General features: G+C 43.7%; 1 protein-coding gene across 3 annotated transcripts in view; it reads right to left on the reverse strand.

The window, feature by feature from the left end:
• Positions 1-24,734, reverse strand: part of FAF1 (Fas associated factor 1) — a 716,909-nt gene that overhangs the window by 193,522 nt on the left and 498,653 nt on the right. For all 3 annotated transcript variants that reach the window (XM_030208188.1, XM_030208187.1, XM_030208189.1), the window contains one exon: positions 24,118-24,199. In XM_030208188.1, the coding sequence (XP_030064048.1) occupies positions 24,118-24,199 (82 nt within the window). The remainder of the gene's footprint in view (positions 1-24,117; positions 24,200-24,734) is intronic.

The following is a 24,734-nucleotide window of genomic DNA, read 5'->3' on the forward strand; positions in this document are numbered from 1 at the left end:
ACAGGGAAGGATAGAGAGGGAAGGACCAAAGAGACTGAGAATGGGTTGCCTTGGGCTCCAGGAGATGCGGGTGTGAAAGAAAGAGGCAAGCTGGAGTACATGGGCAAACCAAAAAAATATATATATTCTTCTCTTAGGCTTCTGTAGCTGGCGTCACGATTTTTGTAGTTGTCTGGTTCTTGCCGTGTCTGAGTACTAGAACTGAGGTTTCAGCCATCATGCTGTGGCTTTCTCCAGGGTATGTTATGAGATATGCAGTGGGCTCTCAAACCTGACTGGCTTAAGTTTCAAGTGGGTGGTTTCCTCAGGAAGGAGATTTTGGGAGGAAATTGAGGCAGGAAAGTCTTGGTCACAAATTTGAATACCTCGAAGAAAGCCACATGGTTGAAGCGTCAGTTCCACTTAATGAGAAGCAGCAAGATCTGGACAATAAAAAAAAATTGTTTGTAGGGATTCATCTGATCTGGGGACAAGAAACAGAACAGAAGGCTACACAAATTTGTTATAAGGACCATATCTGGTCTATGGGCTTTAGTTTGGGGACCCCTGATTAATATACGGCCCTTAAAAACCAAACACAGGGAGATGATAGTGCTATTTAGAGACCAACAAAAGTTGAGGCCCAAAGTTACATCTGTAAACTGTGGCTTCAAAGGAAGGTGTGTGTAAGGAGCTATGATAGCAAGTGATCTAGTCCCCCTGCTGGGAAGGATGCCACATTTCATGAGTATGGTTGGCCCATAAAAAAAACAAAGTTGAGGCAAACAGTGCTACCTGATATTTAGAAACTGACAGGTTAATATTCGGATGCCACAGCCAGCATTGTTTTTAAACACTAGCTGCGTTGGTCAAAAAATATCCAGATATTCAGCACCGCTATCCAAACAGTGCCTGGTACTGAATATCTGGATACAGTGGTCAGTACAGGAATGTCTCCAGATCATGGCGATATTCAGTCTGCTATCAGGATAAACCTATCTGTCCTAAGTTATCCGGATGGTGGACTGAATGATGCCACTACTTGGGTAAATTCTGGGACCATCCTGGCTCTGCCCCAACACTATTCACACAGAACAGCCGAAAGATAAGGTATTACATGAGCTTTTGAGGCCACATACTTTCCTCTTTAGACATGGTGAAAGTAACCCTCAGAAGGGACTTATGTGATCCTGCAAGTGGAGGAGTGGCCTAGTGGTTAGCGTGTTAGACTTTGGTCCTGGGGAACTGGGTTCAAATCCCACTGCAGGCACTGGCAGCTCCTTGTGACTCTGGGCAAATCACTTAACCCTCCATTGCCCCAGGTACAAATAAGTATCTGCATATAATATGTAAGCCGCATTGAACCTGCTATGAGTGGGAAAGCGTAGGGTACAAATGTAACAAAAACAAAAAATTACTACAATACTATTTAATTATACTTACATTGGTTCAACACAAGGTATCACACCCTACAAAGAATCCAACTTTCCACAGGACTTAACTGGGCCAGTCCATGGGGGCAACTCAAGGCCTAACATCCGCCTATGTCTCCTCTTTCCTTCCCTAATCCAACCCCCCAAACAGGTTTCCAGCAGCTCCCCTTTTCTCACCAGGTTTCCAGCATCTCCCCTTCTCTTCCTTCCCACTCATGTCCAGCATCTCCCTTCTCTTCTCTTTCCCTGCCCCCGCTCCTTCTTTCACATCTGCTTCCCTACTGCTCCCGCTCAGCAGGTCTTGAAAATTGTGAGCATGCAACACAGGGCTTTGAGCTCCCATTGGCACTCAAAGGCCTGCCACGTCAGGCCTCTTTCCAAAAAGAAGTGTGTGCTGGGGGGTGGATCTGGACACACCAGGCCTTTGAGCGACAGCATAGGTTCAAGGCCCCATGCTGTGCACTCACAGTTTTTTAAGTGCCCAAGCTACCCCTGAATTTAGCTACCTTAGGCGGAAACCTAGTCCACCAAGTGGTTGGGTCAGCCCTGAGGACCAGAGAAAGACTTCTAGAAATCTCTACCATCTAGAAACTGGAACACAGAGTCCAGCTGTTGGATAAATCTATGGGTGTTTTGATAATTTCAATATCTTAATAACTATCCACAAGAAATCAGTTTCATAAAATTTGTTCTGACTGCCGGCAGAGGAGTTATAAGTTACTTATTGTTACCTTGGGTGCTTTAACAGTGAATTGTGCCTAGAAGAGTGCATGTAACAGAGTTCAAGTTTGATTTTCTATTAAATCTGCGGCTTTGGTTAAAACTTAAAAGGACCGTTTCTTTTCAAGACACATGATTTGAGCATTAAGTTTTAGAGAAAAGATTAGCAACTTACACTGATGTCTGCTTGATTTCATTTAAACAGACTTCAAAACAAAATACACATTTCCTAAGAGAGGCCATTAATAATCCCAATATGCACGGTTCCATATGACTGCAGCCAACAATGTTGACTTGAAACGAAAGCTGAAAATCCAGGGCACCGATACACAATATCTAGCAATAAAAAAGCATTTCTCTGACGATATTTAATTTAAAAAGAAGAAAGAGGCAGGAGAAGATCAGGCACTGTCTGTTTGGAGGATCAGTCATTCTGCATTTCAAAGCGGGTGTTCCTGCAATATCCAGGTTACTGTGGTAGAATCTGGACTGTTATATAGCAGTTCTAAGAGAGGAAGGGTAAAGAGGTGTTTACTCAGTGATTAAGGCCTTAGACTAAGCCTCTAGCTCCTAGAGAGGCAGCTCACCGCTTATTCATTTGGGCCAATTCACAAAGCCCAGAAAGATTAAACACCCATGCTGGGAAGACAAGCGAATGCAGCAGGTGAAAAAGAAATAAAAATTCTTGAAAAACTCTTCGATGACTTCATTATTTTTTCCACAAGGAAACTTTAGGAAAGTGTTTAGTTAGAGAAAAACCCACATTGACCTCTCGATAAACCCTTAATCTTTCCTTTGTGGTAGCCCTGCTTTGTGGTAAGCGGATGGCTTTGCTCTCTCCTTTTCACTGAGCAGAGACAGGGAGAAAAGGACGCTTGAGAAACTGTTTTAGCTGCAAGGACACAAGTTCAGTGAAACTGTTATACTTCAGGTTCTATGAAAATAAAGATTTAAAAATGAATGTTTGCGAGTTTTTTTTTGTAAACACGAGAAACTAGATAAACTACAAGGAAATATTAAGGAACTTCTAAAACTATTTCATAACACAATCTCAGAATGAATAGATCATATTCCATTAGTAACAGCAAACTTATGTTCCATTAACAAAGTGCATGTTTAGTAAAAAAAATAATAATTTTTTAATTAAACATACTATTTAGTACTGCAAAATGCAGTTTCATCTTCGTAAGCAATGAGTTTCTGAAGACCATGTCAGCAGCAGCATCTTGTTTCCATGGACTCTTGATACACAAACCTTCCTATAGAAACTGGAAGGTGTGCTCGTTAAAGCGAGCGAACTCAACAATGGCCCTTAAGGACAACAAAAATGGGTCTGGTTTAGAGGCTATCCAGTTCTTGGACTCATTTATATCAATGTCTGTGAAGATTATGCATTCGGGACAGACTGAAACCTAGACTTGTCTGTAGCCTCTAAGAACTGGCATTGAGGAACTGTGTTGCACAGCCAATAACATGACGTCTCCTTATAGCTTCTATTTCAATTCCAGACAGCATCAGTTCATCAGGTGGCATTTTCTTCTTTTTCACTTATTTTATTGGCAGTGGATGACTTGAGTTCAGGCTTTGGACTCCAAGTCTATGGTATCATTGGGCAATGGTCTAGTAATTTATTCATGTTGTGAATTGAAGGCATATAGCTGGTTGCCTTTAAGATATATTAGCTCTTCTATAATTGATCAAGTAAAAAGTGTTTAGCCATTTAACAGATATAAGATGGAACATATAGAAACAGCAAACAACATACACTACGGGCTCTTCAACTTTGTACAAAGTGATTTTCTACGACTTGAAACCTTTGTTCATTTTGATTTAACTTTACAGAAGATGGAACTTACTTTGTGGCTACAGCATGGGAACAGGAATGAAAATCTGGGTATCTGAATTTACCCATCTCGGTTTCACCACACCCCAGGTTGATATAACTAACAAGAACTTTGTGTCTTCTCGCTCTCCTCTCCATTGAGGGGGTGTGTCGTGGGGGTGCAAAGAGTGGTCATTTCTGTGATGAACAGTTAGTGTAGCTACATGCTAACTTAGTAAAGGACAGCCCTTATCTCCTACAAAGCAATTGTTGGTAAGTGCTCATGTGCTAATTGTTTTGAATGGCAACATTAGCACGTGGCCATTAATTGAAAAAAACATGGAAAATCGGCCATTTTACTGTTGCGGTAAAAATGTCTTTAACGCATGGGAAAAACCCATGTAAATGAACCTTAAGGCCACTTTCTACCTCTACTACTACTACTTAACATTTCTAGAGCGCTATACCACAGCTTAGTAAAAGGACTCCTTAACTATGTTTATTTTTAATGTTTTGATGTTACAATTTATCATTATATCACTTTTTTATAATTGTGATAATGTACATTGGTTATTCTCAGCACTGAATTTTGAAAACAGTGGGCTATACATAAACATACATACAAAGAAAAGACAGAGTCTTAGAAAGATTCTTTTAAGGGATAAAAAAAAGAGGATTCCTTCTGAAAATGACATCCATTGTAGACATTTAAAGAGCAATTTTCAAAGCAATTTACCCAAGTACTGTAAATAGTCTATCTGGGTGAATGGGCTTATCTAAAAATTGCCTTTCTCTGCCCAGTCAAGTATGCTCAGGCTTCCATGTTGGGTGTTCTTTCAGCTGAGTTAAGTGAGGCATTCCCAGGGGGCAGGTTTAGGTCAAGGGAGGAAAACCGTGTACTTTCCGTTTTCAAAATTACATGTACTGTTTTACCTCAATTCGGAGCCTTCACAAACAGCAGTGTATGTATCTGCGTACTTTACACTGGCCAATTAAAAAAAAAACGTTTTCTGGAATCACCCTTTCTACTGAACATTGATCCCAAGTGCAACTGCAAGAGTTCTTAACATACCACAAGTGCCTGATGTTCTGAGGCTCCAAAATTAAGCATTATTGGAAACAGCATCATACTCGGTCATCTCTCTGAATTAAATGTTTCATTTATGTTAGTTTCCAAACATGAAGTCTGCTACCAGCACCTGGATACTCAAAATCCCACTGCCATAATCCCCAATGCACCTAACAAAAAACAGACATGCACTCAGAACTCAAAACCAGTTCTGTCTGTCCATACTACACAGCAATATTTAAATTAGTTTTGGTGATATGTAAATATTAAGCCACCGATTCTTTGGAAGGATTGCAGGAAGGATGGCTGTGTTTTCTGCAGTACAGCTAGATAGGCCTTGGTCAATTCAAATGGGCTAAGCAGCCTTTATTTGCAGTCATAGCCATTTGTCTCAGTTTCTATTCATCACAGACATTTGCTTTTCTCACAGTACAAAAGGAAGACTTAGAAAAAAAAAAGGTAAAGAATAAAAGCCTCAAAACAACATTCTATTCATATGACAAAAAAAAAAAAGAAAAAGAAAAACAAGCACAGGAAGCATTCGTGTACATTGAGTCTGTACCACCACAGCGCCTGCCAGGCTCTAAACAAGACATATACACACAGTATGCACAGAAAAGAAAAAAACCCAGGACACTCCAGCAGGTATGAGCACCAAGCCTGAAGGGATAGCTCACGAATCTGGAGGGATCCTCTACTGGAACTTTCTGATTTTTGCTGAATTTGGATATTCTGTTATCAGTCTGGTATACATTCGCCTTTGTGAAACAGCCATAAAACACCTGTTCTATGCCTATTTTATAAAGGCCAAAACCAAATTCTCTCAAGGAAATATATATCAAATATATAATAACAATCAGTCTGGAGATAGTAAAATACAGCAGTTAGATTCAGTGGTGTGCTGGTAAATGTTTAACAACAGGATCTCTCCCCGGTCCCACCTCTGTGCCCCCCCCCCCCCCAAAAAAAAAAAAAATTGCAGAGCTGGCTATAGCCAGGGAGAGAGCCTGGGTGGGAGGGCAATGCATTACTCTCTCCAGGAAAAAAAAATTAAATGCTCCCAGGTTCCAATCTAATTCATGTTTAATGTGGGATAAAATGCCATAAATAAGTAAATAAATATAAACTTTTAATGTGGAGAACCTGATTCTCACAACATGATGTCTGTTTTAGAAGCCCTTTACCAGGAAAAAAAAATCTCTGCAGTACACCCAAAATGACACAAACCAAATTAGCATACAGACCAGGAATTAGGAGAACAGACAGTCTTGCCAACTCTGAAAAACAATGTGTTATCAAAATCTCAGAACCTAACAAACAGATCCCTATTCAGACACTTGGCCTTGCAGTCATACATGCAGAACAGAGATAGCCCCTATTCAAATTCTTCAACAATTAACCTGAAATCCTAAGAAGCACAATACCAGAAAAACAGAAAGAAACACGTTGCTATACACTGCAAAATATGATAGCAGATGTAAATTCTCAAAGTGGACATATTCCAAACACTAAAATGAAAATAATTTTTTCTACCTTTGTTGTCTGGTAACCTTGTTTTTCTCATCATGCTGGCCCAGTATCTGATTCTGCTGTTCTCTATCTGTTCCCTTAGCTCCGTTTCCAGGGCTTCCTTTCCATTTATTTCTTTTCTTTCCTCCTTTCTTCATTTCTGGTCCTCCGCAGACTTGACTGTCCAGTGGATCCAGCTTCTTCCTATTTTCTCCATTCATGTGCAGTTTTTCTCCTCTCTTCCTTTTCCCTCATCTCATCTCCTTTCTCTTTCTTCCCTCCATGTCCAGCATTTCTTCTCTCTCCTTTCCCTCTCCTCCATCCATGTCCAGCATTTCTCCTTTCTCCCCTCCATTCATGTTCATCTCACTTCCTCTCTCTTCCCTCCCCTCCATCGATGTCCAGCATTTCTTCGCTCTCTCCCTTCCCCTCCATCCACGTGCATCTCCTTCCTGTCTTCCCTCCCCTCCATCGATGTCCAGCATTTCTTCGCACTCTCCCTTCCCCTCCATCCATGTGCATCTCCTTCCTGTCTTCCCTCCCCCCATCCATGTCCAGAATTTCTCCAGCCCTCCCCTCCATGTCCTGAAACTCTTTCCCCTGCCCTCCCCTGCCCTCCCCTCCATCCACCCATATCCAGCAACTCTCCTCTCCCCTCCCTTCCATCCACCTATGTCCAGTAACTTTCCTCTCCCCTGCCCTCCACCCATGTCCAGCAACTGTCCTCTCCCCTGCCCTCCACCCATGTCCAGCAACTGTCCTCTCCCCTGCCCTCCATCCATCCATCCACCCATATCCAGCAATTCTCTTCTCTCCCCTGCCCCCTCCATCCATACCCAGCGATTCTCTTCTCTCCCCTGCCCCCCCATCCATCCATACCCAGCGATTCTCTTTTCTCCCCTGCCCCCCCTAACCATCCATACCCAGCGATTCTCTTCTCTCCCCTGCCCTCCCTCCAGCCATCCATACCCCAGCGATTCTCTTCTCTCCCCTGCCCCCCCAGCCATCCATACCCAGTGATTCTCTTCTCTCCCCTGACCCCCCAGCCATCCATACCCAGCGATTCTCTTCTCTCCCCTTCCCCCCCTCCAGCCATCCATACCCAGCAATTCTCCTCTCTCTCCTGCCCCCTACATCCATCCATATCTATGTCCTCTCTCCCCTGCCCTCACCTCCCCTCCATGTCCTACTACTACTACTATTACTACTATTAAACATTTCTATAGCGCTACTAGACTTACGCAGCGCTGTACAAATTAACATGAAAAGACAGTCCCTGCTCAACAGAGCTTACAATCTAAATTGGACAGACGAACAGACAGCTAGGGGTGGGGAAATTGCAGTGGTAGGGGTGATAAGTAGGGTGTTGAGTAAGGAGTTAGGAGTCGAAAGCAGTAGCAAAGAGGTGGGCTTTAAGCCTAGAAGAAGACAGACAGAGACTGAGCCTGAAGTACTGACTCAGGGAGTCTATTCCAGGCATTGGTAGCAGCGAGATAGAAGGAACGGAGCCGGGAGTTAGCAGTGGGGGAGAAGGGGGACGACAGGAAACATTTACCCAGCGAACGGAGTTCACGGGTAGGAGTGTAGGGAGAGATGAGAGCGGAAAGGTACTAAGGAGCTGCGGAGTGGATGCACTTGTAGGTCGGTCAAAAGGAGAAGTTTGAACCATATGCGGAAGCGTATGTCCAGCAATTTCTCGTCTCTCCCTGGGCCCTGCCTTCCCATCCATATACATCAATGGCTTCTATGCTCCTCTTTCCCCTGCCCTCCCGCTCCAATGTCCACCTGCCCGCCCTCTTCTCACCCCAACATCCCTCTTTTTGCTCCTGCCGTCCTGGGGAGTTTAAATCGTTGATTTACCTCCATCGCAGCAGCCGCAGTGAAAGCCTGTCTCTAGCCTTCCCTTTGTTTCCTGTCAGTGTCCCACCCTCGCGGAAAGAGGAAATGATGTCAAAGAAGGTGGGACACTGACAGGAACGAAGGGAAGACTAGAGATGGACTTTCACTGCGGCTGCTGCGACGGAGGTAAATCAACGATTTAAACCTCCCAGACCGATGGGAGGTGAGGTAAGCATGGCTTATGGCGCCCTCCTGCCATGCTTACCTCACTTACCGCCGGGTTGTGCCGCCCCGCCTGCCAGAACAACCGGCTCGCAAGAGCTTTAAAAATTTAACAACCGGCTCTTGCGAGCTGGCTCCAGCACACCACCTCTCAAAAATCCATTACAGGTCCTGTATAGTAGATAAGGTATGCAGACACTGATCACAATAAACTTATATAGTAACCAATTTCTTCAAACACTTTTCTTTTTTCACATCAGGGCATTCTACATGCTCCTTCCTTCAAAATTCAATCTAAATATAGTCACCAAATACTCCAGTCTTTAAAAGTTCTTTTTCAGAGCTCCTTCAAATCCATCTAATAGATTAGTTTACTGATCCATCTGCTCTGTCCATATTTACAAATAAAAATTGCGGATAGCATACCAATGTGGGAGAAATTTAAAAAAACCAATTATGTCTCTCTTTGAAATTTTGTTGGACATAAGATGTTCAGGAAATCCTGTGCTGCAGAAACAGAGTCCATAAATCTTCCAGCAACCCTCATGCTGAACTTTCAAAAGCACAGGATACAGAAATAAGATTTGCTTCTCAGCAAGTCCAGCACAAATAGGATAATACTGCTTCAGCCGCTCCACCAATGCTGGAAAATAATCCTGAAAAATTTGGACTGGGTGGCCATCATATTGCAAGGAAGGATCTCTACTTTATAAACGTAATTTTGCAGTTTAACAACCGCCACACGTGGGCAGAGGTCTCGAGATCCCTTTTGGCCTAGATGATGTGCTTGTTGCAACTTATTTATTTGGATTTATTAACTGCCTTTATGAAGAGATTCACCCAAGGCGGTGAAGGGCCTAGGCCATCCAGCATGAAGAACTCCATTCACTAGGCAGTCCACCGGTATAGAGATGTTGAGTGTCCGCCACAGTGTCAAGGATGTCCAGAAAGCGAAGGTTACCGCATCTAGAGTGGTTTTCAAGATAGTCCAACTTCTCCGCATGCTGATGTAGCTGGGCTTGCAGGGATTCCAGGTCCGTGGTCTCTGCATGGGAGGCATCCTCAAGTGCGGACACCTGAGTTTCAAGTTCAGTAGTTTGAGCCTGGGTCTCAGTAAGTAAATGCTCTAAATAAGTAATCTGACCCAACAAAGTTTCAAAGCATGGAGCCAAATTGCGAGTAACCACTAGTGCTGCCTCTGTGATCTGTGATACTGCCATCGAGAATAAGTCCGCCATCTCACCCTCAGACTGCTTAGCGTTGTCACGGGCTTTCTTCCTGGGTTTTGCAGACATGTTGCCTTCTGCACGCTGCAGAAATCTGTCCATACACGCTCCACTACAGAACTAAAGCGCCAGCAGGCTCCTGAACTTACAAATTGGTGAGTTTTAAAGCGAATACAGAGGCTGGGACCCTGGAGCCTGTCCGACTTATGTCTTCCCACTCCTACAGCATCATGTGACACCAGAAGAAATATTTTTATGCACCACCACCTGCCCCCCCCCATCACCACGAGGACATGGATATTCATCGAAGGCACCCTGGCAAGGTCAGTGTGAAGCAGTGCATCACACCACCACTCATGTGCAAGCACCATACATAGGTAGGGTAACACACAGTGAGGTTCCTTTGTTGTTGCAATACGTTATTGATTTTTCATAAAAAAAGAACAAAACATTGCTGAAATCAGAATGTACAGAATATCCAATGACAAGTAATTATGGGGTCCCCTCCACTAACGCTAAAATGAGGGGCTGCATATATACTGACCCCCCTCAACCATCCTGCCCCATGCCTTCATACTGAAGGGAACGTTGGCAGCAGCTTACTGAAGTACACTAAGCCATCAAAAGGCACACTTGCTTTACCCCAATGGCCATCCCTTTCTTCCCAGCAACAGTAAACATGTTCCACAGAAAGGCCACCATGCCATCCTCATCTCACATAGCACCTGTGGCTGTGTAATGCATACCCACCCCCTCAGCCCCGCCCTCCAAATCTGGCTGTTAGCATATGTCATAGGCTATGTGAGGAGCACTGCATAACATGCTGTAAAAATGAATAATGTATGTGACACCAAGAGGCCCATCACCTGAACCCTGTCTCCACCAACTTGTGTTTTGCAGACGCTTCGGTACTCACCAGGTCCTTGAGTCGCTCTGGATCTACTACAGGCACATCTGCAGAGAAGTCCCTGTCCTAATCCGGCACTTGAGGGAGTGCTCTGGGCCCGATGTAAGTACCACAGACATAGCTCCCTTACAACAGCTCTGTCCCTGATCAAGGCCTGAATATGCAGCTACCCTTGCTACAGTGTGCCCCACAACCCAATATTTGCCAGAATGTGTTGCAGCCAACCCCCAACCTATATCCAAGCTGGGGGGCCCTGAATTCTGCACATTATAGTGGGCCCCCAATCTCCTCTTATGGAAACTCCCATCTATGTGTACACTTCCCCTCTCCCCAGGCACCCCCAAAGTATGGGGATCCATTATGGGGTGATGTGCAGTCACTGCCATCAGTGAGGGCCCTAAAACAGCTAGCATGAGTATCCCACAGATAGATGCTCCCAAATCTAGGTTTTCCACCTTGACGCTTGTGAACTGCTGTTCTCCTGGGGGACGCAGCAGAGGTGGTCAGAAGGATGGGTGGCTCTGACAAGATCCCCTGGCATCTCCCAGACAGCAGTAGGACACATACATATAGGGATGCACACACACCCATATCCCTGACAAAAATAGAAACAATGGCCTCACCCGTGCAACAGAGCAGTGCCATACTGCCTGCAAGCCCGTTCCTGCTCATCCAGGGCCCTCCAACAAGGCCAGAACCCATCCTACGTGCCCACAGCCAGACAACCCTCTCAGGGAACAAACAGCTCTCATATCATTGCCTCCCGGTTTCCTGTTATGTCATCTTGTTGATGCCACATCTCACACATAAGAACATAAGAATAGCCATGCTAGTCAGACCAATGGTCCATCTAGCCTAGTATCCTGCTTTCAACAGTGGCCAATCCAGGTCACAAGTACCTGGCAGAAACCCAATTAGTAGCAACATTAGTAGTAACAATGCCGCCAAGTTGTCCCTGTTCCTGCCTCCCGATAGATGTACCGCTATGCAAAGCCATGTAGCATATGTCGATATGAACTGCAAACCGTTTACACACACAGTGCACCTTCTAGCTGCCAAACAGCCTGCCTAGGACCAGCCCGTCCCATCCACTTGCTGGGTGGTACCAACGGTGATCTTGCCCCATGCTGAACAGAAGCTCCACAGATGCTTCCCAACCTGTGGGTCTGGTTTTCACGAGGGCCACTGGCCCCTTTTGCCTCTGCATAGACATAACAATAAGACCAGAACTTCCAGGCTGTCTACTGTCATAGCCAACACTAAAAGCCTTGATCTCCTGTTCCAACTGCAGCGGTGGTAACCTGCTTACTTGGGCTTAAAGTGACATTTGCATCAAGAGGAGAAGCTGGACAACCTGCCCCTGGTTCCGGCTCAAGTGATGCCACCACTCCCAACATCAACCAGACAGTCAGCAAACTGGTCTATAGAGCCCCACAGAAGAGGAAGGCATTTGTTCTGTAAGATAAGGTCTGAACTTTTCTTCCCATTTCCCTAAAGCTCAGAAACATTTTGCAGGAAAATATATGCGCTCCCATTGAGTGTCACAATCTTGGTGTCATCTTGAATCCATCAGTATGTTGATTTTTATAATCAAAGCAAAAAAAAAATTGGGCTCACTTGTGGGATTGTCACTCAAATAATAACAGCCTTTCCTGACTTAAAAAAAGACATTTTTAATATTTATATCTTACAATTGTGGGGCTCCTTTTACAAAGCTGTGCTAGTGATTCCCACATGACAAATGTGACGAAGCCCATTCGATTCCTATGAGCCTCATCTCATTTGCTACACTGGAATCACCAGTGCGGCTTTGTAAAAGGGAGCCCATGATGTCATATTTTTCTGTAAATAATTAAAAAAAATCCCAAATATTAATGCTTGCTGTTTTAAGAACTGCTGCATTTTTGAAAGAATCTTTAAAAATCCTGAAATGGTTGAGGGTTGTACTTTCAGCTTGGCCTTTGGAAAAGTCCTTTTGTGAGAAGCAGCCCTCAGCATTAGGCAGAATGAGAATTCCAGGAAGAAAGGAAAGTTATCCATGGGTCTTGCTGGCTGCCGACAGCTCTCAAATGTAATCAGTTTGAAGTGGTTTTCATTAAGATGGATTGAGAGTGGCATCGTGAGAAACACTTTATCAAATGTAGTGTTTTACTTAGTGATTAGCCATATTCCAATTGATGAAGTGACTCAAATCCTTCATAATCCCACCACTCCAATAAACATTTAATGAGCAAAAAGCCTAGCAGAAGATTTAAACCTTCAATCTTGTTTTTATTTACTCTTGGAGCTCAATTTCTTATGTCAAGTGAAGAATGCTGGTGATTGCTGCTCATTTTATTTTGCCCTAGAGGTGCCGTCCACATTTTAAATTAAACACCAAATATTAAGGTTAAAGGGAAAAAAATGTGTGAATTTTTAGTGATTGCTGGTTTTAATAGTCTTAGTCCTTTTCAAAAAAAGGAAGGGGCACAATCTTCATCTTTTTCCACTCCTACCCTAGCTGAGATAATATTAAACCATGTGTGACCTCATGTGCAACTTTCTTGAAATTAATCACCTTACTTATTTTATTTATTTTATTGCATTTGTATCCCATATTTTCCCACCTCTTTGCGGGCTCAGTGTGGCTTACAATATATTGTGAATGATGGAAATACAATTTGTTACAGTACTGTTATGGTTACATAGTGAGGAGTTTTGTGAAGGCAAAGTGAAAATCAAAATATCATTTGGGAAACTAGAACAGTGGAATGTATCAATGGGGAAATGATAGGGCGATAGAACAAAAGCAAGAGAGCATTAGGGTATAGCAAATTTTATCTGAGGGTAGAGTTTTAGGTGTGGTGAAAGTATGGGGAAGAGAATTCAGAAGAGAGTGTATTGATGCATTTCTATTAGTGTGTATGGAATTCATGTGTTCTGATCCTTGCAATTGATTTTTTCGAAGAGATGAGTCTTCAGTAGTTTGCGGAAGTTGGTTAGTTCGTAGGTCATTTTCAGGTTGCGTGGTAGTGTATTCCAGTAGTGCGTGCTCATATAAGGGAACTCTTACTCTCTTACCTGTCTATATGTTCCATCGTTGCTTTATCCTTCACTATCAATTACAATGTTCTATTACGTATTGTATTGACATTGTAAGTAGTATATATCATGCCATACTTTTTATTGTTATTTGAATATTTTTACTGCTGTAATTGCCTATTGCTCATGGTTGAGCTATTCTTACTGTACACCATCTTGAGTGAATTCCTTCAAAAATGCGGTAAATAAATCCTAATAAATAAATAATTTTTTCCATAACTAATGAAGAGTCCTTGACAATAGAAAATGGTTGCTCTAGTTCTGTTAAAGACAGTGCTGTTTCAGCACGACACACTCAACTTGTTCACAGAACTTGGGAAATGGGATGATATACCGCCTTTCTGAGGTTTTTGCAACTACATTCAAAGCAGTTTACATCTATTCAGGTACTTATTTTGTACCAGGGGCAATGGAGGGTTAAGTGACTTGCCCAGAGTCGCAAGGATCTGCAGTGGGAATTGAACTCAGTTCCCTGGGTTCAAAGTCTGCTGCACTAACCACTAGGCTACTCCTCCACTAGCAGCATCCCATGTAGAAGCCTGCCCTGGCAGATCAGCAATGCGGCCGCACAGGCTTCTGTTTCTGTGAGTCTGACGTCCTGCACATCAGACTCACAGAAACAGAAGCCTGCGCAGCCGCGTTGCTGATCTGCAAGGGCAGGCTTCTACATGGAATGTCGCTAGTGGAATAGCAACATTCCATGTAGAATCTCAAATAGTAGCAACAGAATCTCCAATAGTAGCAACATTCCATTTAGAATCTGAAATGGAGAAATGGGACTTGATATGCTGCCTTTCTGAGGTTTTTGCAACTACATTCAAAGCAGTTTACATATATTCAGGTACTTATTTTGTAGCAGGGGCAATGGAGGGTTAAGTGACTTGCCCAGAATCACAAGGAGCTGCAGTGGGAATCAAACTCAGTTCCTCAGGATCAAAGTCCACTGCACTAACCACTAGGCTACTCCTCCACTCATTCCACCAATAAGAGCCAACCTCATCAGTGATGTCACAATGGCTTCATTGCTCGATACTTGGCTCACTTCTGATATTGTGATGTCATAAGGGAAAGGGGGAAAGGGAAATGGGTCTTGATATACCGCCTTTCTGAGGTTTTTGCAACTACATTCAAAGCAGTTTACATCTATTCAGGTACTTATTTTGTACCAGGGGCAATGGAGGGTTAAGTGACTTGCCCAGAGTTGCAAGGATCTGCAGTGGGAATTGAACTCAGTTCCCTGGGATCAAAGTCTGGTGCACTAACCACTAGGCTACTCCTCCACTAGCAGCATCCCATGTAGAAGCCTGCCCTGGCAGATCAGCAATGCGGCCGCACAGGCTTCTGTTTCTGTGAGTTTGACATCCTGCACGTCAGACTCACAGAAACAGAAGCCTGCGCAGCCGCGTTGCTGATCTGCAAGGGCAGGCTTCTACATGCAATGTCACTAGTGGAATAGCAACATTCCATGTAGAATCTCAAATAGTAGCAACAGAATCTCCAATAGTAGCAACATTCCATTTAGAATCTGAAATGGAGAAATGGGACTTGATATGCTGCCTTTCTGAGGTTTTTGCAACTACATTCAAAGCAGTTTACATATATTCAGGTACTTATTTTGTAGCAGGGGCAATGGAGGGTTAAGTGACTTGCCCAGAATCACAAGGAGCTGCAGTGGGAATCAAACTCAGTTCCTCAGGATCAAAGTCCACTGCACTAACCACTAGGCTACTCCTCCACTCATTCCACCAATAAGAGCCAACCTCATCAGTGATGTCACAATGGCTTCATTGCTCGATACTTGGCTCACTTCTGATATTGTGATGTCATAAGGGAAAGGGGGAAAGGGAAATGGGTCTTGATATACCGCCTTTCTGAGGTTTTTGCAACTACATTCAAAGCAGTGTACATCTATTCAGGTACTTATTTTGTACCAGGGGCAATGGAGGGTTAAGTGACTTGCCCAGAGTTGCAAGGATCTGCAGTGGGAATTGAACTCAGTTCCCTGGGATCAAAGTCTGGTGCACTAACCACTAGGCTACTCCTCCACTAGCAGCATCCCATGTAGAAGCCTGCCCTGGCAGATCAGCAATGCGGCCGCACAGGCTTCTGTTTCTGTGAGTTTGACATCCTGCACGTCAGACTCACAGAAACAGAAGCCTGCGCAGCCGCGTTGCTGATCTGCAAGGGCAGGCTTCTACATGCAATGTCACTAGTGGAATAGCAACATTCCATGTAGAATCTCAAATAGTAGCAACAGAATCTCCAATAGTAGCAACATTCCATTTAGAATCTGAAATGGAGAAATGGGACTTGATATGCTGCCTTTCTGAGGTTTTTGCAGCTACATTCAAAGCAGTTTACCTATATTCAGGTACTTATTTTGTAGCAGGGGCAATGGAGGGTTAAGTGACTTGCCCAGAATCACAAGGAGCTGCAGTGGGAATCAAACTCAGTTCCCCAGGATCAAAGTCCACTGCACTAACCACTAGGCTACTCCTCCACTCAAGTATTACCATAGTCATGCACTGATATACAAAGATATTTAATGTGGGCTGACTATTAATGAACTGTAGCATAGACTGAAATTCTGTTGTAGTATAAATATACAAATGTTAATTCTATGAGGACTATAATAAGCTACCTCACAGCAGATGCAATTCGTAAGTGCAGGCTTTGAATTCATTTTGCTGAAATGAACGGAATCAGGTGAGTTAGCTTATTCAGCAGCTTGGTATAGCCACTTTCCGATCAAGATACACACCAAAGCAGTTTAAGAATAGAGGGGCCCTTTTACTAAGCCGCACAGGCGCCTACGCGCGCCCAACAAGCGTCAATTTTGAGTTACCGCCATTCTACGCGCATAGACCATTACCGCCCGGTTACCGCGTGAGACTTTACTGCTAGGTGAATGGCTGGCGGTAAGGTCTCAGACCCAAAATGGATGTGCAGCAATTTTCATTTTGCCGCATGTCTATTTTTGGCAAAATTTATAAAAAGGCATGTTTTCACAAGTGCGCTGAAAAATTATTCTGCGTGTGCCCAAAACATACGTCTACACTACCACAGGCCTTTGTAAAAGGGACGCAGAAATAGTTTATCGAGAGGAAAGAAAGGGGGTTAAGCAGCTTGAGTCCTCTTGCACCAAATGCATTTGAAGGACAAAAAGCACCTCAGAGGTCCGAAAAAGATTGGTCAATAGGTAAGTTTTAAGATGAGCCTTGAAATGAGGTCGAGAGGCCTTGCATCTTAACGTAGTTGGCAGAGTGTTAGGCTACTGTACTAACGGAGTAACATTCAAGAGTGTACACACTTTTATTTTTTTAAATCTCTCTATATAAAAACCAACACCAACGTTCATGAAGCCTCCAGCTGGAAGTGTGAAGGGGGCGAGATATCCGGTTTCCCTATGAGTGTCTGCCCCGCCCTCTCTGTAACACAGTCAGTGAAGGAAAACAGCAGAGCACGAAATCTCTCTCTATATAAAAAGCAACACCAACGTTCTATGAAGCCTCCAGCCGGAAGTGTAAAGGGGGCGAGATATCCGGTTTCCCTATGAGTGTCTGCCCTGCCCTCTCTGTAACACAGTCAGTGAAGGAAAACAGCAGAGCACGAAATCTCTCTCTATATAAAAAGCAACACCAACGTTCTATGAAGCCTCCAGCCGGAAGTGTGAAGGGGGCGAGATATCCGGTTTCCCTATGAGTGTCTGCCCCGCCCTCTCTGTAACACAGTCAGTGAAGGAAAACAGCAGAGCACGAAATCAAATCGCTGGCTCTGTAACAGTGAAGGACTCAGAGGGGGGAGGGGAGAGAGGCCAGAGGGCAGGGACACACACACTCCCACATGCACACAGAAGAAAACATTGCTAGCCCCCGTTTCATTTGCATCAGAAACGGGGCTTTTTTACTAGTATGCTAATAAAACACTCTCTCATTTTGCTTATTAACAGATTTTCCTAACTTCATTTCCTTTTGCCGTAAGGTCAATTGAACATATATTTCGGACGTGCAGGCAGTACATAAGGAACTGAGAAAGAAGTAAAAAAAAAATCCGATACAGAACCTACTATCAACTGAATCCCTCATCCCTGTTACACAAGGAAAACAAAGACAAAATAAATAAATAAAAAGAAATCAGACTGAGCAGAGAAACCCCAGAGAAGCAGAGATGTGTTTCCTTCTGTACAGAACAAAATACAAGAGGTGCACATTTTCAAAGCTGACATTATCTTTCTCTAAATATCAAAAATAAATTTGTAATCTTGTTTTCTGATGTTTCTTTCTCTATAATATCACCAAAATTCGCCCTTTCCTTTCTGAGCACGCTACCAGAACCCTCATCTACACTCTTATCACCTCTCGCTTAGACTATTGCAACTTGCTTCTCAGAGGTCTCCCACTTAACCATCTCTCTCCTCTTCAATCTGTTCAAAATTTTGCTGCACGACTCATATTCTGCCAGTGTCGCTATGTTCATATTAGCCCACTCCTCAAGTCAGTTCACTGGCTCCCTATCCGGTTCCGTATACAGTTCAAACTCCTTTTATTGACTTACAAATGCATTCACTCTGCAACTCCTCAGTACCTTTCCACTCTTATCTCTCCCTACACTGCTCCCTGAGAAACCCATTCACTGGGTAAATCTCTCTTATCTGCATCCTTCTCCTCCACCGCTAACTCCAGACTCAGTTCCTTTTATCTTGCTGCGCCATATACCTGCAATAGACTTCCTGAGCCGGTACATCAAGCTCCATCTCTGGCTGTCTTCAAATCTAGGCTAAAAGCCCACCTTTTTGATGCTGCTTTTAACTCCTAACCCTTACTTTATCACCCCCTCCTTAGTAATTCCCTTATCTCTTATTTGTCCTGTCCTAATTAGATTGTAAGCTCTGTTGAGCAGGGACTGTCTCTTCATGTTCAAGTGTACAGCACTGCGTACGTCTAGTAGCGCTATAGAAATAATAAGTAGTAGTAGTATTTCCTTTTGTTGTTTTTCTCTGAGTTCCTTTCCAGGATCTTATTTTCATTTCCTATTTCTTCACTGTCCTGTCTTCTTCCTTATGCCTGACTGACACTGATTCTTGTTTCATTTTTGTCTCCATTTCTCTCATCTGCCTTTTCATGAAGCTGTAATTAGATTTCATCTCTCCTTCTCCACACAATCCTCGGTCTCCTCTTTCACCTACTTACCAACTTTCAATTTCCTACACATTCCTCTCCTCCCAACCCCACCCCTCTCTCATTCCTTCTCCAGTCTCCCATTCCCTGAATTTTACTTGCTTTCCAGCCCCTGTATTCATCGCCTCTCATCTCCTCCCTGTTATTCATTTCTCCCCACCTCTGGTCCCCTATGTCTTACCCCCTTATTCAGGTTCCGATTCCCCATTTTACCTCCCCTATTTCCACCCTCTCTCATCTATGTCACCTTCTTTTATTCTTCAGACACTTTGTAACCTTCTTTTTCCCCTTTCCCCAGCAGCCACTGTCCCTACCTCTTCTCCTATATTTCCTTCTCAACTTCCCTTGCATCCAATCACCTCCTTCTCCAATATTTTTTACCCTATCTTTCTTTCCCTTAACCTCAGTCCACATATAATCCTTATTTTGTTTTATTATTGAGGCTAGTGCGAGTGATTCAGGTGTGGCACTTTGAGAGAACAGGTATATATGTTGAGTGAAGTTTACATTATGTTATTTTAGAGCACTGGGTTTGCTCACTAAAAAATTGAAATTTCACGGAGTAGATCAATGATTGAGAAGCTTGTCCATCCTTAGAGGTATAAATCGTTTCGGCGTTTCCTTGTTTGGGTGAGTTATTACTCTGAGACTACTCCAACACACATATTAACTATTTATAGGTTTATTAGCGTTTAAGTGGTTATACCTGTTCCCTCATTAGTGCTTCCCCTGATTGAGACCCTGGTTTTTTCCTTGCAGTTGCATATATAATCCTCAGCATTCATCTCTGTGCCCTTCCATTGTCACCTTCCTCTACCAACAATATCTATCTTTCTCCTCTTTCTCCCACCACCAATGCCCTCCTCCCATCCCCTGTATCAGACCCATCTCCATCTTGTCCCCTTGTTAGGCCCCAGCCCCCTTCCTCCAATCCCAGCATCAGAATGGTCTCATTAGCCCCCTTCTCCTATCTTCCAAGCACCACTAAATGCACTGCAGAGAAGGGAGCTCCTTTCTTAGCGCAAGCATTTTAGCCGCCAGCACCGAACAGCAATTTAAAGTAAAGAAAGAATGCTTCCTGTACCGTAAATGAAACAGAAAGTAGATTCTCTTTGATTTTTAGCACCTGTGCAGTGCCAGCAGCCAGAGCAACTGGAGCGAAGAAAGGAGCTCCCCACTTTACCACTGATTCAGTTGTGCCACACCAAGCAGGTAGTAGAAGGGAGCACTTGGCACAAGCTGTGGTGGAACAAAGAGAGGCTGATGCACCACAACAAAATGAAAAGGACGGCCAACCCAAAGAGCGACATTCACCACCACAATGATTGAGCTTGAAGACTATGGGAGAGATTTTCTAGCAGTGTATCTGGGGTATAAACTTGGAAGGATCTGCATGTGGAAGAGTGGCCTAGTGGTTAGGGTGGTGGACTTTGGTCCTGGGGAACTGAGTTCGATTCCCACTTCAGGCACAGGCAGCTCCTTGTGACTCTGGGCAAGTCACTTAACCCTCCATTGCCCCATGTAAGCCGCATTGAGCCTGCCATGAGTGGGAAAGCGCAGGGTACAAATGTAACAAAAATAAAATAGATACTATTGGAGATTCTACATGGAATGTTGCTATTCCTCTAGCAACATTCCATGTAGAAGGCTGCGCAGGCTTCTGTTTCTGTGAGTCTGACGTCCTGCACGTATGTGCAGGACGTCAGACTCACAGAAGCAGAAGCCTGCGCAGCCACATTGGTGATCTGCAAGGGCCGACTTCTACATGGAATGTTGCTAGTGGAATAGCAACATTCCATGTAGAATCTCAAATAGTAGCAACAGTGGAGGAGTGGCCTAGTGGTTAGGGTGGTGGACTTTGATCCTGGGGAACTGAGTTCGATTCCCACTTCAGGCACAGGCAGCTCCTTGTGACTCTGGGCAAGTCACTTAACCCTCCATTGCCCCATGCAAGCCGCATTGAGCCTGCCATGAGTGGGAAAGCGAGGGGTACAAATGTAAGAAAAATAATATTGGAGATTCTAGATGGAATGTTGCTACTATTGGAGATTCTACATGGAATGTTGCTATTCCACTAGCAACATTCCATGTAGAAGCCTGCGCGGCCACATTGGTGATCTGCAAGGGCCGACTTCTACATGAAATGTTGCTAGTGGAATAGCAACATTCCATGTAGAATCTCAAATAGTAGCAACAGTGGAGGAGTGGCCTAGTGGTTAGGGTGGTGGACTCTGGTCCTGAGGAACTGAGTTCGATTTCCAATTCAGGCACGGGCAGCTCCTTGTGACTCTGGGCAAGTCACTTAACCCTCCATTGCCCCATGTAAGCCGCATTGAGCCTGCCATGAGTGGGAAAGCGCAGGGTACAAATGTAACAAAAAAAAAAACAACATGTTTTGTTTTCTAAATGCTGCAGAGACTCTAGGGCAATGGTTCTCAATCTTTTTTTTTTCAGTTAGGACACACCAAATGGACGATGCTCATATATGTGACACACTGCATATATAATCCTCTAGGACCTTTGGTCCGACACAATATAGCAGTTCTTATTAGTTAAATGTAACTATGTTCTGCATCCACAAAGTAACCCCCCCTCCCCCCCCCCCCCCCCCCCCCCCCCCCCACTAGAAGTGCAGATCATCACTAAGACATTTCTCCATGGAAGTCACAATTATTCTGATTCTGAAGCCATCGGAGTAATAGCAACATAAATCTTTCCACCAGGCACATTGTGAAATACAAAGCCTAAAGAAAAATCCAAACTCAACATACATTTAGCAAGTATGTCATACAACGGTAGCACTAATGCTATGATTCAAACAGAATTTTGTGCACAGCATTTTAAAACTCTGCATCTTTATTTGAAATTTTTGCGCAGAATTTCCCCATCATAAGGCCTAACCATGCCCTCAGCCTCTTCCTTCACCAGTAATATCGCTCTTCAGGTTCCAACCTGCCCAGCTCTGTTTCTCTGACTTAGCTTCAGGTTCCACCATCCCCACCCTGATATAACTTGAAACGCTTCCTTTCCTCCAACTTGCTCTGCCCTCACGTTCTTTCTCTCCCTTTAATCCCCAACCCCCACCTCTCTGTATTCTTTCTCTCCCTGCCTCCACATTACTGTGTTTTCTTCCCAGATAATGTGGCATAAGGAAGAAACAAGAAGCTGCACCTCAGACCACTTCCTCCACCTCTTCTGGCCTTGGTCCACTGCTCATCTGAACCGTGCAGGACTCTGTACAACAACTGGGTCCAGGCTAGCAGAGGAGGAACAAGCAGTCTGATGTGCAGCTGCTTGTTTCTTCCGTCTGCCACATGATCTGGAAGAACAGGGTAAGCCAGGTGGGGGTGAGGGAATTTGTACAGGCAGTCTGTGGGTGTGGTTTGTAAGGTGAGGGGGATCAGAAACCGGAAAAATGTTACACTAGACCCTAAAACACCAAAACGCCTACTACAGAACAACAGAAGAAGCTGTACTTCTATAGATCTTAACACACACTATATGCAAAAAATTAAATCACATTTCAGTCTCATGCAAAACAGACAGACCCTCACCAAATACAGCACAAGGGATCCTCAATTACAGAAATAAATGTGAAGACAAAAATTGAACTGGGAACCCTAAGACGTTAAGCTCAGCATATACTGCAACACTGGAGAGAAACAAGAGCAAATGCATTTCTTTATTATGTTTCAACAAGTTTTATTGATGATCAACAGAATAAACAAAGACTTAACATTTCTGTTGGCAACATTTGAGTAATTCCTCATTTGTATACACCTCGATACAGGTCTTCTGCTTTGTCATCAAGAGTTTACATTTTCTCCCTCCCACCTCTATACCTTTATGTTTCTACATTTTTAATGATGAAATTGTAGATAAGTACACAACAGATTTTTGTCATGTGTTTAGTACAAATCTTGATTGTCAAACATGAGCATCGAAACAAGCTGAACATCAACCATTTAACATTTTATTCCCCATCATACCCTATTCCCCCCCACCCCCGGGAATGCATTTCTTTTTGTACTGAACACAATACATAGACATTTGTGATGCATTTCCCAAAGCTAACAATGCTCCAGTTTATAAATTAAAAATATAACACTTTTTTCTACTTTTGTGTAAACCACATTGAATGTAGTTGCAAAAACCCCTTTCCAGCTCGACTCCATTTAACTTTTCATCTACTTATCAACTTTCTATTTCCTTCTCTTATCATCTAGCTCTCACCCTTCCATCTCACTCATTTCCCAACCTCCTTTTCCCTTTTATCTTTCATCTGTTCCCCATTACATTTCTATCCTCTGGACTCTTCTCACTCATCTTCTTGACAACCCTCTCCTATGTCCTCTCCCACATACATAGAGGCGTATTTTCAAAGCACTTAGACTTACAAAGTTACAAAGCAACCTATGGAGCTATGTAAGTCTAAGTGCTTTGAAAATGGCATAATTGAATGGGACACCCAAGTTTTGCTGAGGACGTCCTCGCAAAACGTCCCAGCGGAGGGGTGGGGAAACCTGTATTATCGAAACAAGGTGGACACCCATCTTTCGTTTGGATAATACGGTCGGGGACGCCCACATCTTGACATTTAGGTCGTCCTTAGAGATGGTCATCTCTAGACTTGGTCGTTTCTGATTTTCAGCGATAATGGAAACTAAGGACGCCCATCTCAGAAACGACCAAATGCAAGCCCTTTGGTCGTGGGAGGAAAAAGCATTCACAATGCACTGGTCCCCCTCGCATGCCAGGACACCAACCGGGCACCCTAGGGGGCACTGCAGTGGACTTCATAAATCGCTCCCAGGTACATAGCTCCCTTACCTTGTGTGCTGAGCCCCCCAAAACCCACTACCCACCACTGTACACTGCTACCATAGCCCTTACGGGTGAAGGGGGGTGCCTAGATGTGGGTACAGTGGGTTTGTGGTAGGTTTTGGAGGGCTCACATTTACCATTACAAGTGTAACAGGTAGTGGGGGGGGGGATGGGCCTGGGTCCGCCTGCCTGAAGAGCACTGCACCCACTAAAACTGCTCCAGGGACCTGCATACTGCTGTCATGGACCTGAGTATAACATTTGAGGCTGGCACAAAAGATTTTTAACCAACGTTAGAAAGACACTTACATCTCTGGCTTTCCCGTAGAAGGCCTCCTGAAAAGCAGCTTCTAGAGATCCAATGAAAAATACTGGATGGCAGTCACCATACCTGGTTAAAACAAATACTCTGTAAGTACACTGCACTGGGAAAACATGATCACTTCAAGAAAGAATATTGCCAGTAGTGGCTGCATATCAAGGCGATATGTATTATGAGCCAGTAATAGGAACATTTAAAATAACTTTTATTTTAATTTGTTGTTCCTTACCTGAAGCATGATTAAACTTGTAAAAGTTTCTTTTTGTGTGCAGTTCTAGAGCAGTGTTTCCCAAGTCCAGTACTGGAGTACCCCTTGCCAGCCAGGTTTTCAGGATATCTACAATGAATATGCATGAACTTGATTTGCATGCAATGCCTCCATTATATGCAAAGCTCTTTTATGCATATTCATTGTGGATATCCTGAAAAACCTGGCTGGCAAGGGGTACTCCAGGACCGGACTTGGGAAACACTGCTCCAGGGTATTTTAACAGTTTTTTTTTTATTTTTTTGTCACCGTTATTTATTTATTTTTAAAAATATATATGTTTTTCTTGGAAGCTGCTTAGTGTTAGGCAGGGCATAATTTTTTTTTTAAATAAAA

This window comes from Microcaecilia unicolor, chromosome 6 (genome assembly GCF_901765095.1).
Source record: "Microcaecilia unicolor chromosome 6, aMicUni1.1, whole genome shotgun sequence".
Classification (NCBI taxonomy): Eukaryota; Metazoa; Chordata; class Amphibia; order Gymnophiona; family Siphonopidae; genus Microcaecilia; species Microcaecilia unicolor.